A 15,889-nucleotide genomic window follows, 5' to 3' on the forward strand; every position below is an offset into this window, starting at 1 on the left:
ATCACTCTTTATAACATTCTGGAGTATATGCAAATTGCCGTTATAAAAGCAGTAGACTTTGTAAATATTAACATTTGAATCATTCTCAAAACTTTTGGCCATAACTGTATATATAGGTTACGATACTAATAATCCAGTTTTGAGAATCGGCCCGATACAATTTTAGCAAGAATCATGACTTTATTACTTATTTTATAACTGAAACTGAAAAGGCTTAAGTTATATTGTTAAAACAGAGAATAAAAGTCAACAATGAAAGATTTTAAAGCAACTAGGCAAGGTAAAATCAACCAGTGAGTTAGAGAAACTTTAAACAGAAGCAGAGATAATTCTATCAGCATGAAAATATCTCAGATTTTAGATGCTGGCCGATAAAAAAAAAAAAATATTATCTATTATCCATATCTTATTAAAATAATTATAAAACTGTTAGCTTTCAGTTGGGTTTTTTAACAGTTAATTTCACTTCAAAGCAAAACCATACTTTGCAACCAATTAATTTTTCTTTAAATCTTTCATTTATTCATTGTATTTAACCCCCTCCCCATTCCACTTATATTGGTCCCCTCTTAGGAACCAAACCCCGCAAATGTTTCAAATCACTTTCTTATTTTGTATAAATATCCATCTATTTAAATTCCCCTCAGGCCACATCCGTCTGTCTTACTAAATATTAAGTCCCATTTTTCTCAGGGTCGCTGGTATCGTCTATTTTTTTGTTAAATTACTGAGCTTGTTTAAATGCACTGATCTACATCTGATGACAAAAAAATACAGACAGAAAGAATTTAATTTTACATCTTAATTTTTAATGGAGATATTTCACTGGATTTAAGAAACAGAAACAGTTTTATGTTGACAAATAAATTCTAGGTTAATGTTAAGCTGAGCATCACAATGCAGCCTCTGCACCCTTGTGACTCTTCATGTGTGTCTTCAGGCAGTGGCTCTGTGTGAAGGCTTTCTCACAGAGGGAACACTTGTAGGGTCTCTCTCCGTTGTGCGTCCTCATGTGGACGGTGAGGTACGTCCTCCGAGCGCACGTCTTCCCGCAGATCCCGCACACATATGGTTTTGCTCCAGTGTGGATGGTCACGTGGTCGTCCAAGTGAGTCTTCCGTTTGAAGGACCAGCCACAGTGAGGACAGCGGTATGGTGTCTCCCCAGTGTGAACCCGCATGTGTATGGTTAGCGGCCCCCTGGTTGTGAAGCCCTTACCACAGCGGTTGCAGTGGTATGGCTTCTCATCGGTGTGCGTCCTCATGTGGATGAGGAGCTGCTTGCTGGTGAGGAACATCTTGCAGCAGACGTCACAGAGGTACGGCCGCTCCCTGTCAGCGTGGATCTTCTCATGCTGTTTTAGAGTTGTCACCAATTTGAAGCCCCTCTTACAGATTTTGCATCTGTGTGGTCTCTCTCCAGAATGTGTCATCTTGTGGCGGGACAGAGCTCTATTGCTACTCAGGAATTTGCCGCACACCCCACAGAGGTAGGTTTTACATGTGCTATGAGTCCTGCAGTGAGCCTTTAACCGCGCCTCCAGCTCAAACACCTTCTGGCAGGTGGGACATCTATAACGGGACTCCTGGAGCTCCTGGCTGTCCTCAGAGGGCAGCTCAGAAGGAAATGAGCTGTGATTATCCTCGGGCGGATGAGTCAGCTCTACTGGTTGGCCCTTCAGGTCCTCATTCAGACGAAGGACAGCAAGTCCACAATTGGGACCTTCATCAGTTCTGTGCTCACTTTGAATATGATCCTTTAAAACCTGGACTGATGCTCCACAGACTCCACAAACACTTCCTGCTTCCTCCCTGTGTCTCCAGGCGTGTCTAACGAGGGCAACTTCAGATTTCTCAGCAGCTTTGCAGACTTTACAGGTAAAATCAGCTGAGTTTTCTGTTTTTACCCAAACACCATTAAAGTGGTGGACTCCTTCATTAATTAGTTTGAAGACTTTCGTTTCCTCATCTTCATTAGAAACATCTCGCCTCCAGCTGCTGTTTGCATCTCTAATGTCGCCTTCGTTCCCATCAACGGCCCTGGCTTCCATCTCAGCAGCAGAATCTTCCTCACCTGACATCGTGAGACGGTCGTCTTCCGTCTCTATATGCTGCTGGAATGTTGTTCTGCCAACAAAATGGTTCAGTTTCATGTATTATTTTCAGCAGATTTAGTTCAACACAATGTATTTATATTGCCCCAACTCACAACAGGTAATATCAAAGCCCTTAATAGAGGCATTATAGATATAGGTCTTCCTTTAGCTTCACCATACTGAGTCACTGTCCTGAAGTTTGGGGGAACAGCTTTTAAAGCAGCCTTACAACCAATATGATGCAGCCAAAAAAACAGCCATTAGTTGGCTTCAGATGTTACCAGGCTTTTAGCTAGGAATATTTCATAAGGTGTACACCTTGGTGTTTCACATCTTTAGGTTCTGCTCAGTTCTGCAGGTGCGAGTATTGTAGGGGGGGTCCTCCTCTGAAAACCTTTTAAATTTAGACTGTATGAAATGCCAATTCCTACATTTTGAGGTGGAATCCAAATCTTTGTCTTGTTACGACGCTAGTTTTGTCCTTATTATGGGGAAGTATGTGTGCTTGACTAGAGGTGGAAAGTTCATAAGAAAGACCTAGGATCATTTTAAGGTACATTATGTTTCATAGGTTAATTTTAACAATCAGAAAGTTTAACTTAAATTTACTGCAAAAAGAGAAACTTGATTGTTAATTATACAGCAACTTAAACAATGAAAAACTGAAAAACAGTCTGCAAATACTACAACCAATCTGCTAACCAACAGAGGAGAAAGTGTAGCCAGGACTGCTTTTATTTCCGTGTATCAGTTAAGAATACTTATTTTATCCAAAGGCAGGGCTCGATGTTAACCATTGCCCGATCTCCCGGGGCAAGTAGTTTTTATTGTTGGGAGAGTACAAATTTCATTGCAAAAAATTTTTATTTATCACTAAAAATTACTTTAAAATCACCGACATTCGCTGAAAACGACCAGGAAGCGTTGCCGGCACCATTTTTGTTGTTTTGTTTTCTCACGTGATTTGAAAAAGGTGCGCGATTTGTAAAAGCCGGGTGATTTTCCATCAGATATTTGTCCATCTAGCGGTAATTTTGATGTAGTTACCAAAACGACAAACAAGCTAGAAAGCGCTATCATATGGCAGTCTTCTGTACAGTGGTCATACATTAAAAAAAGCATGTTAACACAGTAATGTAGGCTTGAGTTCATTATCTGACGCATGCATATACACACCAGGAACCTGGAAACTTAAAAAATACTGAATTACAAAAAACATTTTAAAAACAAACATGTTTCAGTGATATATATACAAAAATGAATATTAGGAGCTATATTTATCAAACATTATACTGGGCAAGTAAAAATTGTTTCTGGGCAAATGAAATGTGAAAGTCACTTGCCCTTAGGGCAAGTGGTAAAAATCCTTAACATCAACCCCTGAAAGTGCAAAATAAGTACGCCATTATCCACAAACAACATCTATTTATTGATGGTTTTCAAAATAAAGCCTCCAATTATGGATTTATTTCGTAGAACCATGAAAAGAATCACGGCACCAGTTTGACATTTGCTACGGATTTAGTACCGATCGCGCCCCCATTCCACTTGCCCTTGATAATAAAAATAGCAAAAGCGCTTCTATAAGAAATTTATGAAGAACAATCACGGAATAGAAGACACATTTTTTTTGTTAAAACATAACATTAGATAATTGATGCCTATAGAACCACCATTTCTTACTTTCTAATTTGGCATTTCAATTAGCTTTTTAACTTGACTTATTAACTTTTTTTCACTTATTTTAAAGTAGGTGACATAGTCTCAAGGTCTCATATAATTGGTCAAATGCCAAAATGGCGTCTACTGGGATGTAGTAGTATTTTAGTTGAATGGTTGGGTATAAATCTTGTGGTTCTAGACTTCAGCGACATAAATAAAGAAATTTGACTTTTGAAAATCCAATACCAAAATCGGCCAGAAGATGGCAAAAGAGCATCTATAAATACCACTTGCATGTACCTAAGGGTTCCCGGAGCAGAGTGCAGAAGCAAGCGCCAGGTTGACTTAACTTCCTGCACCAGCTGCTAAATGGCTCGCCCTCTCGCCCTGTCTCCTCCAGCCATGCCCAGCGCCATTTATTTTTCAGACCTTTATCTTTGGTCGTGACATCTTCCTCGGAGTTCATGAACTGCATTGTGCCCACTCCATGCAATTCCGTACTCTCTGTCGTCCTTCTCTCCAAACACAAAGTTTCATTTACTTATTTTTTGACTTTTTTTACGTCGGAGACGTAAACGGCGCAAGGTGACTCTCCGTGTAGAACTTCAGCACTCTACCACAATCTATCTGGCGACTTGAGCAAGAAACAAGAGGAGGAACACGCTTCCCTAAGGCCCGCCCCCTTCTTCTTCTGATTGGCTAATACTGTTAGTTTCATAGCAGTCCTTTGCTACCATTGGCAGACAAATGTAGGGCCCTATAATTTCCGCGATCAGGGAATCGCGGACAGAATCACGGAATTGGCAAATTAACACGGAATTTCTACATTTGAAATGAAATTCTGTTTTTGTATGGGAGAAGAATGTCGGGGGGAAATGCACACCGGGGGACGCAGATCTGGGCGACACAACCCCTCCCGCTCCGTCATTTCCGCTCACACTCCCCCATCAAAACATTGAAAAAATGGCGAAGCGGCTCTCACAGCCCCGAGTACAGAGCCGAGCAGTTTAGTCGTGACTTTTACGTGTCAGGTGAACTATTGTTTTGCAAGTTTTGTCAACATTCCATTGATTGGAACCGCAAAAATACATGCACCCACCAACTGTCAGTAAATATACTGAGTAAATGTGTTTTTTTACCTCAATAAATTTAAGGTCATTCCTATTTTATTTGTGTACATTTTAATCATTAACATTAAAAGGCCATTCTTTTTATGGCTGAAATAAGAGTAAAGGGTAAAAAAACGGAATTTTCAAAAATTAAAACGGAAAAAACGGAATTTTGGAAAAAAATAAACGGAATTTGGGAGAAATCTAAAGGATTTTATAGGGCGCTACAAATGCAAGAAGAATTTCAATTGTCTTTTCTTTATTTATTTACCGTCAATTTATTTTCGGGTATTTTTTTTACCCACGGGTAATCGCTACGAGCCGGAAATCCAGAATACTTTAATTCCTGCAAAACATTTCCCTAAATATCAAAGCTCTTTATCTTCAAAAATAACTATTTTAGGATTAGAATTAGATTTCCCACCTTGTCTCTTGTAGTCGATTTACTTCCTCACAAACCAATATGGCAGAGCTGTTCTCTGTCTGAAGACCAGAGACCTCCTTTTGAGCTTCCTCTTGTGTCTAGGAAAAGAAGAAAAAAAAAAATCATCTGCACCTGATAATTACAAGCTACTCAGTAAAAAAGCAAATCCAGAACCAGACATAGTCCCTTTCTACCCTTAGTCTGATGTAGAGTGTGGGCTTTCTGAGCGCTGTGGATCTAACATTCCCAATGATCTCTGGAGTCAGAGGCTGAAGTCTCCGTTTCTTATCCAGCATCAAGATGTCAAAAGGCTGGTCGTCCGCAGCCAGCTGAGGGGCCGCAGACCTCAGCAGGTTCAGAAAGTCCATCCACTGCAGGCCTTGAGGACACTTCAGAGACACCAGCGGACATTTTTTCATCGCTAGGAAAAGAGAAACAGGGGCCAGCGCCAAGACATAAACTCACATTAGACATTAGCCGTCTGCGTTTTTCACTTTCACTTTATTTTTTTAGCAAATAATCCAGCATTAAACAAGAAAACAAAAATATCAAAACAAAACAAAACCAACAATTAACCAAAAAAAAAGGAATAGGCTGAAGCAAAGCTTAGTATTGCCTACCCTGTTTTATACTTACAACCTTTTACAATGTGTAGAGCAACTGAAAATAAAGAAGGGCTGAGTGGATTAATCGAGTAATCAACTATTTCAGTAATCACTTAATCATCAGGTGTGTATACAGTGTCTAAAACATGTCATTAGTTGAAAGAACAACCAAATCAGAGCAGAAATTGAGTTAAAATTATACAAAACAAACAAATACCTTTTGTGATTAAGAGGAAAAACTGTGGATGTAAATCTGTGTCGCTGGGATTTTAATTAAACATGCCACTGAAATTTAAATGTTGTATGTTTGTACTTACTGTTTCAGTGTTAAAATATATTCAGAAAACATTTTTTACCTAAAAAAAAAAATTCATTGTCATAAATTTCTACACAGCTGAAATTTCATTTGTTATTTTCTCTTCAAGCTAAAAATTCACATTACTATTTCAAAGTGATTACATTTTCAATACTTATTTTTGAGTGTTGAAAAAATCTGCATATAAAAAAATTCAACCTTTCAAAATTCAAACTCAATATTTTCAGCCTCCTGAGATTCAACTGGCTCTATTTCACTGTCTTAAAGCTACAGTGTGTAACTTTTAGCGACATCTAGCGGTCAGACTGCAGACTGAAGCAACAAGAACATCTCCCCCCCACCGCTTCTCCCCCCCAACAGTACGGCGAGCGTTACGGGACAAAATGTCTTCCACGACGTCCGCATCACCTACCTTCTCAAGTGATGAGGTTTGTTTACATAGATAATTTTACAGATAGTATTTCATTAGTCTGTGTAGGGTATAGATTTCATGTAGACTTTAGATAATAAATATACCCGTTATTTTTTCTACATCGTTGTGACATTTTGGCGATCTCGCAATCGCTAGTTTGTTGGCTCTGCGCTGCCGTAGCGCAAAGATGTCTGCCCCCATGGTTGCCAGACCCGCTCCTATGTAATTATAAATAACGAATTCTAAGGCAACGCAAATATTAAAGTTAAGAGGCTGAGCTCGTAGATGATGATAAATAACATAGTTATGTATAATATATTACATTTCTGACTGTATATCCCTGTAATTATTACACACTGTAGCTTTAAATTTGGCGTCTAAATTCAGTGTAAAAAGGGAAGGGTTACTTCAGGTCACAGACATTAGCAATGGATTGTGGTGTCCAACACCCAGCCAATCCCGTTACGTTTTCTTAGTCACGTGACGTGACGCTTGTGGCGCTCATACCGAAGGAAAACCAGCATGACGGAGCCGGTCATTCAAGCTAACGCTAACTCAACGGTGAGTTTATTATTTTAATTTTTCTGTAGTTGAGTTAGCGTTAGATGGCTTGACCGGCTCCGTCATGCTGGTTTTCAATAAGTATTGAAAATGTAATCACTTTGAAATAGTAATGTGAATTTTTAGCTTGAAGAGAAAAATGAAATTTCAACTGTGTAGAAATAATGACAATGAATTTCTTTTTAGGTCAAAAATGTGTTCTGAATATATTTTAACACTGAAACAGTAAGTACAAACATACAACATTTAAATTTCAGTAGCATTTTTAATTCAAATTCCAGCGACACAGATTTACTTCCATAAAAAAACCTTCTTTGTCAGTAAATATGGTCTGTCCAGAAACTCAATAACACGAATAGTTTTAGCTTCCTATTCTGACATAGACCAACAATGAAGCACTGTTCATATTTTGATTAAACCTGCTTAATCGATTCTTGAAATAATCGTCAACTAATTTAGTCATCGATTTATCATTAAATGGAGTATAGAGACCGTAAAACATGCCTTTAGCTGACAGATCGACCCACTAACAGCAGTAATTATACCAAACTGATCTTCCAGCACATTCAGAAGAATTACCGACCAAAGAACGAGAACTACAGCTGATACAGAATCAGTTATGTACTTCTAAAGTCTTCAGGGCTTTAAAAAATATTCAAACCTTGTAATCATAGTTATTCCATTAGAGACCATCACAAAGTAGATCATGGTTGTGGGGCAGAAGATACATAGATTTCAAAACCTCCTGCAGATAAAAAAACTAAACCATTTCTTCAAGAATTTTCTTCATTCCCTTTTTGCCTTAAAACCCGGAAAAATAATCTAATGCAAACAGATTAAATTCAAACTGACTCCACTGCTGTGTAATTAGGGGTTGACGTTAAGGATTTTTACTATTTGCCCTTTGGGCAAGTGGCTTTCACATTTCATTTGCCCAGAAACAATTTTTACTTGCCCAGTATAATGTTGGATAAATATAGTTCCTTCATTTTTGTATATATATCAATGAAACATGTTTGTTTTTTAAATGTTTTTTGTAATTCAGTAAGTTTCCAGGTTCCTGGTGTGTCTATGCATGCGTCAGATAATGAACTCAAGCCTACATTAACGTGTTAACATGCTTTTCAATCCTTCCTGCACATTCTTTTCAAATTAAACTTTTGCTTTAAACTGTTGTGTGCTTGGAAAAATATAAATTGTAATGTTAAAAATCTAAAAGAAAACCTGACAGGTTAAAAACTTACACTACTATTACTCACTAATTTATCATGTTTAGCTCTATAACATTTAAATGCACCACTCCAATGTCTAAGAAAAAAAAGATTAATGAATATTTTTCAATGTATGACCACTGTACAGAAGACTGCCATATGATAGAAGTATTTACACTGTGCGCATACAAGTATTATTATTATTTTCCTAATCCCTGACTGATCATTTCTAATCTAGCGTGTATTATAGTATAGATTAAATTCATCATCCAGCTGCTGCTCTGCAGAATTCTCTCCCCAAGAGCTGAATCACGCCATCTAGCGGAAAATCACGTGGCTTTTTAAAATCACGCGAAAATGTGTACAAAACAACAAAGATGGCGCCGGCAATGATTGTGGGTCGTTTTTTTTTTTGCGATCATTTTGCGATCACTGCACTTGCCCGGCGGGCTAATACAATGAAATTTGTACTCTCCCGACAATTAAAACTACTTGCCCCGAGCGATCGGGCGATAGTTAACATCGATCCCTGTAATCTATTCCCAGTCTAAATGCAGCTATTCCGTGAAGCCCTTTAAAGCACGATTGAGGACATTAGTGAACGAACTGCACCAGGAAGACAGAGGAAACCAGCACTCTGGGGTAAAACAGGGTTAGTTTCTCAAATATTATTGCAACCTTGGAACAAATCCCAAAGCCGAAAGGCGTTCAAAGCTGGACTGACTGCAAAACTACGAAACATTTGGTTGGATGAGGCAAAACTGTACCTCCTAGATAGCAATCAAAACTAATGTAGAGAAAAACAAACATCACATCCCCCTGAACACATCATCAAGCGGCAGTGGCACCATCACGCTAACGAGGATACTTTGCACTGAAATAAGGAAGATGGTCAAACCAGATGCAAAGATTAATGTTTCTAAATTAGGGCGGATTTTGTAAAAAAGAAAAAAAAATCTAAATTGCAATTATTTTTAATCACCGTTTTTAACGATTGTGGTTTTATTTCAATTTATTTGAATTTGCATTAAATGCAACTTCTAGATGTTTCACCCCAAGCTTTGAGGTTTTTGGAAGCTTGCTTACCCAGCGTCCATTTTTGTGCGAAAAAGTTTTTGCTTCTGCATACATGCATGAATCTGCATGTCAGCTACAACTTTCTCTACCTTTCTGTGTTGCGAAAAACCAACTTCAAGCATTTTACTGCCACCTAAAGGGCTGGAGGGAGAAATTTTGTGTCTTAGTGTTGAATATAGTGTGATTATAAATGGGTGCTTTATTGCAAATGCAATATATTGTGTTAGCCCAGTGGCGGCCGGCCCATAGGGGGCGCTGGGGCACCGCCCTCCCTGATAAGAAGAGAGAAACGTAAAATATATTTTTAGAAATTAACTCATAAATGTCAGTTTTACTCTCTAGACTGTGTACCTATAAGCAAAACAAATTATATAAACTACATTTCCCTATCTACTGTCATTAATTTGTGGATTTCCACAGACAGACTCCTACCGTCTCTATTCTGGGGGCGCTGATCAGACTGACCCACATTTGCAGAGAATCTGTCAATCATGTACTATTGCTAGGTGAATTTAATGGCCAATCAGCGTCTCGGAACTTCATGGTATTGGGGCGCTGAAAATACTGCGCTTTAACAGGCTTCTGAACCCAAGCACAGGTGCAGACAGTTAGAGGGAAGATGGCGAATGTAACGACCGAGATGCAGCTTCCACCAAATTCGGTGAGATCCTTATTTATCTACCCGTTTGCCAGAAGAATATCCCTGTTGTAGGATATGAACATTTCATGTCATGGTTATTGTGACTGTGACGAATCCACCTCGTCGCTTAAAACAACCTCTCTAACTTTGCGCAACACACACACATTCCTGTTATACTGTGTTTGTGAGGACCAATACACTCGCGCTGAGACCAGTAGCTCCATGAACTTAAAACACACAAGCTGTTCCTGGTTACCTGCTGGCATATTGAGGGTGCACACTTAATATTTCAGTGGGGTTAGCCGTGTGTGTGTGTGTGTGTGGGGGGGGGGGGGGGGGGGGGGGGGGGGGGGGGTGTACGTGTTTATGCTACGGGGACTTGTCATCTTCAGTCTGGCTGCGTCTTTGCTGGGTTCAAACCCAGTTTTGTGTATTTGAATAAGTCAATGAATCTGTGTAAAAGAATTAAGTTGTAAAAATTATTTTTTTACATCAATTGTTTGTGGAGGTAATATATGGACAAAACTGATTAATGAGAAGAAATCAGAAATAAGAGAGCCTGATGTGAGGGGCTTAAACTATTTAATGAGGGCTGTGGGAAGAAAAGCGGCAATTTTTGTTTTCTGTTTCTTTGTTACATTGCTGGTAACTGGAGGGAGGCTGAGGCCCAGAGGATCTTGTATGTTTAGTTTCTTTTGCACCCTGTTTTGAGTTTTTGAGCTCAATAAATCACCAACACCGGTAACCCGACTGAGACTGGATTCTTGGAGGCCAAAGAACCCCGTCACAGTGACCCAAATCATCACTGTTACTGTTATTATATAGTAAATTAAATCATTACTGTTAAATTGTATGTATTGTCCAATTGTTTATTTGAATTCTTATTCCGGATTAGTTGGAGACATACACTAGGCTATATCAGCCCCACCAAAAATATTTTTCACCAGCCGCCACTGTGTTAGCCCTATTCTAAATCCAGGAAAATCCAGTAAGAAAACCTGTTAGAGGCTGTAAAACACTGCAGATTGGAATGGAGGTCCAGCTTTCTGCAGAGAAATGAGGCTAAACATGCAACCAGAGATCAAAGCACTTTTAAGATATAATTTTAAGATCTGTCCAAGGACAACAGATGAAAAATAGCCTTTTGGCTAATCCTAGTACGTTTGCAGGAATGCTTTTTAATGTACACTGTCCCCCGTCAAATAAATAAATAAGTTCAAATTAAAAACATTCATTTAACTCAGTTCACCATAAAGTCCACTATATAGTCCCCGCTCTATATAGTGATTTGAGGGATTTAGGGGTTAGAGCGGACGTTCGGGCACAGTAAGCTTGTATGAGCTATGAGAACAGCAACTTTTAAACAGAGCGTGCACGAGGAGAAATGGGCTTGTGCACTCTTTCGCACAGGTGGGGTGGGCAGGCCTTATTTTTCAAATTGCAAAAATCCTCCACAATACCTTTAAAAAAGCTGAAAATAGAAATGTTCTCCCACTTCAACAGTTAAGGCTGACTTATACTTCGAAACCAGGTGGTCTGAGTGTGTGTCATGGTGAATGCAGAGACATCCTCTCCCCTTCCGCAGACCTTCTGGTGCACCTCTCCCACAATTACCAGAGGAGGTGACCGCAGACAGGAGGCCTCTGATTGGTCAAATCACCATCCGCTCTACTCTATGCGTATTTCCTGTTTGGTGCCTTATCGGCTTGTTTTGTTTGTATGACCGCCATTGTGGAAAAGACTCATGAAGATGGACCAGCTAGAAGAGCGAGGTGCGCCAGAACGCTGGGACCCTTTTTTCCACATGGATCTCCGCACTTTTTCACCCTCATGTCCCTCGGTTGTAGCACAAACTTGTCCCCACTTCCTCACCGCCTCGGCCGTATCTAGACTAGGGATGGAACGGTTTATGAAAACCGTCTGAACCGTTCGGTTCAACTGTCTCGGTTCGGTTCGCGTGTGTTTCGTTCGGTTCATGCGCTGCTCCTTTTTCTCATAGGCGAAGCGTTTACACTCCAGAGCAGAAGGTGGCGGTACTGCGACCAAAGCCAACCACCAGTAGTAAACAAGAAGAAGAAGAAGCGAAGCAGCGTAGCAGAAAAAAATCAGTTGTTGTGGAGAATTGTGTGGATATGGCGAGTGGGAAAGAACAGGAGTTGGAAGACGCGCCAGCAGCACTTTATAGGTCTGCTGTTTGGGACCACTTTGCTTTTAGAGTGACCTACGATGACGGCGGAAAGAAAGTTGTGGATAAAAGTGCAACAGTGTGCAAGCCTTGTGCAACACGTTTTGTTTATGCTAACAGCAACACGACCAACATGTCAGGCTAACAATCAACATAAACCGAACCGAACCGGAAACCGTGACCACGAAACCGTGAACTGAACCGAACCGTGGATTTTGTGAACCGTTCCACCCCTAATCTAGACCCACAGCTAGTTCCCAATTGTCACTCTTGCGTTGTGGCGTGGAATAACATAGCGCAGACCACGCTTCAATATTGGGCATAATTTAAAAAATATCTGCGACAAGCTCACTGCGACACACTGCTCTAGGAGTCACTGGATACATAAATTAAACCAATGTGTGAACTATAACCGTCTTCATCTCACCTGCTCAGCCAAGCCTGAGCTTCCATCACCTCCACCTTTGCTCAGCATACATTTAATCTTGTATAATGACTTTGTAACCGAATAGTATGTTTCTGTATGTGCTTGCTTTATTACAAGAAAACAAACAATAGTTGATTCTGACTGTTAAATCATAAACAACTTTGCCGCACATCAGGTTTGTAAAGGAAAATTGTATTGATTCCACTCATGGTTCAAAAAGTATAGGAAACATTGTATTTACATAGCCTGATAAACCAGACTAAATGTGAGATTAAAGGTGTAATTTAGTCTGGCCCTGATGAATGAGACATCGGAAACCATTTCTGTGCCTATTGGCCTGACCAACGAGAGCAACTGACTGTGACGTAGGAAGCACGACAGGAAGCTGGTGGGGGAGTGTAAACAAACAGCCTGTCGGTAAAACGGCGAATACGTCCTTCGCATAAATTAATGAGCGTCGAGCCTCTTCCAAGTCTAATCCTTCCGAAACTGATTCCAAAGCTGACGCTTTTTCCAGTCGTGCAGCTTTGTCGTCACGCCCTCAAAACCCCGCCCACTTTGCATCCAGACATTCAAAACACATCTCTGCGTTGTGATTGGCCCGCCAGTTCTAGGGCCTAGAGCATTGATCGAGGCTAGACCACTGGCAGGTAAAAATGATTTTGGCTGCTGGTGGGTGGGGCTGGTTTTCTAGGATAGTATTTACACATGTAAAATATTGCAAGGTATTAACTTTGTATTGAAAAAATTTAAAGTATAACAGCCCTTTATTCACCATTTTAAATATTTGTTTTTTCCTGTGTGAAAGAAGCCGATCAGAGAGGAAAGGCACCGTTTTTAGAAAGAAAGCTGATCTTAGAGTCGTTCAGGATGCGGATGCTGAGGTCTATGGTGTCCTGTGCTTCACTGCCAGACTTCCATCCATCTGACTGGGACTGATGGGAGGAAGAGCTGAAACATTTAAACAAAGAAACAGAAGATTAATGAAAATAGGTTAAACCGGTTATCTAGTACTGACATGTTGATAACTATTGAACAGCAGCAGCAGGAACCTTGATGAAGCAGTTGGATCCTGACCCTTCAGACCATCACCATGGCTTCTGTTGGTCGGTAAACCTAAAAATACGTCAGAAAAAAATGTAATCCATTAAAAAAGCACATGGTAAAACAACCGAATTAAAGAATGGCTAGAAGCCTTTTAATATAACATTTCGTCATTTTTTTTCTAATTGTAAAATAACGTGTTAATGAATGAAAAAGTTAAACTAGCTGGGTAAATGAATGGACTTCTGCATGCAGCCCAGCGCTCTTTGAAATATCACTGTGATTGAGTTGAGTGTGAGACCCGAACCTTCGGTTCCGACAGTGACGGTGCCCTGCAGCAGCTCCAGCTGCCTTCGCTGCCAGAGGATTTCCAGGCGGAGGCCGGAGGCCTCCGCTTCATAGGCGGTTACCACCGTCTCTACCGCCGCCAGGATCTCCCGGGAAGCTGCTGCGAGCCTCTCGGTGACAAATCCCCGCAGAGAGTCCGCTTTCGACGGCTCGGCCGAACTTTCCTTCATCACTGGACCCACCGTGGTTCACCCTTCCAGGTTAAATAACCTCTCCTGTCTGCTTTGTTTACTACTACAGCTTCTTCGATACAACATGAGTTGGAGCTTAACGCTTCAACGGTGCTCTACCGCCCCCTGCTGATATATTGGCTCAACTGGAAGATTTTTATATATTTTTTTTTACTTTGATTTCTCCGTCCAACAAAGCATATAAAAAGAAGGACGAAGTTTTATGGCCAGGGAAGACATTTTTTTCTTCTATTTCCAGAATGAAGTCGTAAATTTACATGAATAAAGTCACAATTAGAATAATAGTAAAATGACGTTTGTAAAGTCGTAAAATTACGAGAATAAAGTATTAAAATTATGAGAATAAAGTCGTAAAATTACAAGATAAAAGTCGCATTGAGAATAGTCATAAAATTACGTGAATGAAGTCGTAAAATTATGGGAATAAAGTCATGAAATTATGAGAATAAAGTCGTAAAATTACGAGAATAAAGTATTAAAATTATGAGAATAAAGTCGTAAAATTACGAGGATAAAATTGTATAATTACGAGAATAAAGTATTAAAATTTGGAGAATAAGGTCATAAAATTATGAGAATAAAGTCGTGAAATTACGAGAATAAAGTCGTAAAATTATGAGAATAAAGTCTTAAAATTACGTGATAAAAGTCGCATCGAGAATAGTCATAAAATTACGTGAATGAAGTCGTAAAATTATGAGAATAAAGTCATGAAATTATGAGAATAAAGTCGTAAAATTATAAGAATAAAGTATTAAAATTATGAGAATAAAGTCGTACAATTACAAGGACAAAATTTTACAATTACGAAAATAAAGTATTAAAATTTGGAGAATAAGGTCATAAAATTATGAGAATAAAGTCGTGAAATTACGAGAATGAAGTCGTAAAATTATGAGAATAAAGTCTTAAAATTACGAGATAAAAGTCGCATCGAGAATAGTCATAAAATTACGAGAATAAAGTCGCATCGAGAATAGTCATAAAATTACGTGAATGAAGTCGTAAAATTATGAGAATAAAGTCATGAAATTATGACAATAAAGTCGTAAAATTATAAGAATAAAGTATTAAAATTATGAGAATAAAGTCGTAAAATTACAAGGATAAAATTGTACAATTACGAGAATAAAGTATTAAAATTTAGAAAATAAGGTCATAGAATTATGAGAATAAAGTCGTGAAATTACGAGAATGAAGTCGTAAAATTACACGAATAAAGTCATACAATTACGAAAAAAAAGTCGGAACGAGAATAGTCATAAAATTATGAGAATGAAGTCGTAAAATTATGGGAATAAAGTTGTAAAATTATGAGAATAAAGTCGTAAAATCATTAGAATAAAGTCATAAAATTATGAGAATAAAGTCGTGAAATTACGAGAATAAAGTTGTACAATTATGAGTGTTGACATGTGTATGACTGACTGAATGTATTCTGTACTGTAGTTACCTATTCCACACCGCAAGGGGGTGCTATTTGTTTTGGAAGAGACCTACATCTCTCTCTCTCTGTTCTTATTGGAGAAAAAGGTTATCAATGGACGTGGTCCGCTTGTTACTAAAGTAAAGAAATAAATAT

At 39.1% G+C, this 15,889-nt stretch overlaps 1 protein-coding gene across 1 annotated transcript; it reads right to left on the minus strand.

Moving 5' to 3' along the window:
* Positions 1 to 787: 787 nt before the first annotated feature.
* Positions 788 to 14,378, minus strand: LOC119797139 (zinc finger protein 431-like). The gene is made up of 6 exons (XM_038306091.1): positions 14,076 to 14,378; positions 13,777 to 13,840; positions 13,557 to 13,675; positions 5,485 to 5,711; positions 5,291 to 5,388; positions 788 to 2,126 (listed from the first exon to the last, which is right to left on the minus strand). Exons 1-6 carry the CDS (start codon positions 14,284 to 14,286, stop codon positions 893 to 895), a joined length of 1,953 nt encoding a protein of 650 aa, XP_038162019.1. The 5' UTR covers positions 14,287 to 14,378; the 3' UTR covers positions 788 to 892.
* Positions 14,379 to 15,889: the final 1,511 nt, after the last annotated feature.

Source organism: Cyprinodon tularosa, unplaced genomic scaffold (genome assembly GCF_016077235.1).
Source record: "Cyprinodon tularosa strain WSP-4 unplaced genomic scaffold, ASM1607723v1 ctg571, whole genome shotgun sequence".
NCBI lineage: Eukaryota > Metazoa > Chordata > Actinopteri > Cyprinodontiformes > Cyprinodontidae > Cyprinodon > Cyprinodon tularosa.

Bases quoted from the DNA above. Each gene is read 5' to 3' on its own strand.
- LOC119797139 (XM_038306091.1), bottom strand. From the start codon at position 14,286: ATGAAGGAAAGTTCGGCCGAGCCGTCGAAAGCGGACTCTCTGCGGGGA. The intron at 13,841-14,075 runs GTTCGGGTCTCA...ACGTATTTTTAG, and splicing joins CGTCACTGTCGGAACCGAAG to GTTTACCGACCAACAGAAGC. The intron at 13,676-13,776 runs GTTCCTGCTGCT...TAAATGTTTCAG, and splicing joins GATCCAACTGCTTCATCAAG to CTCTTCCTCCCATCAGTCCC.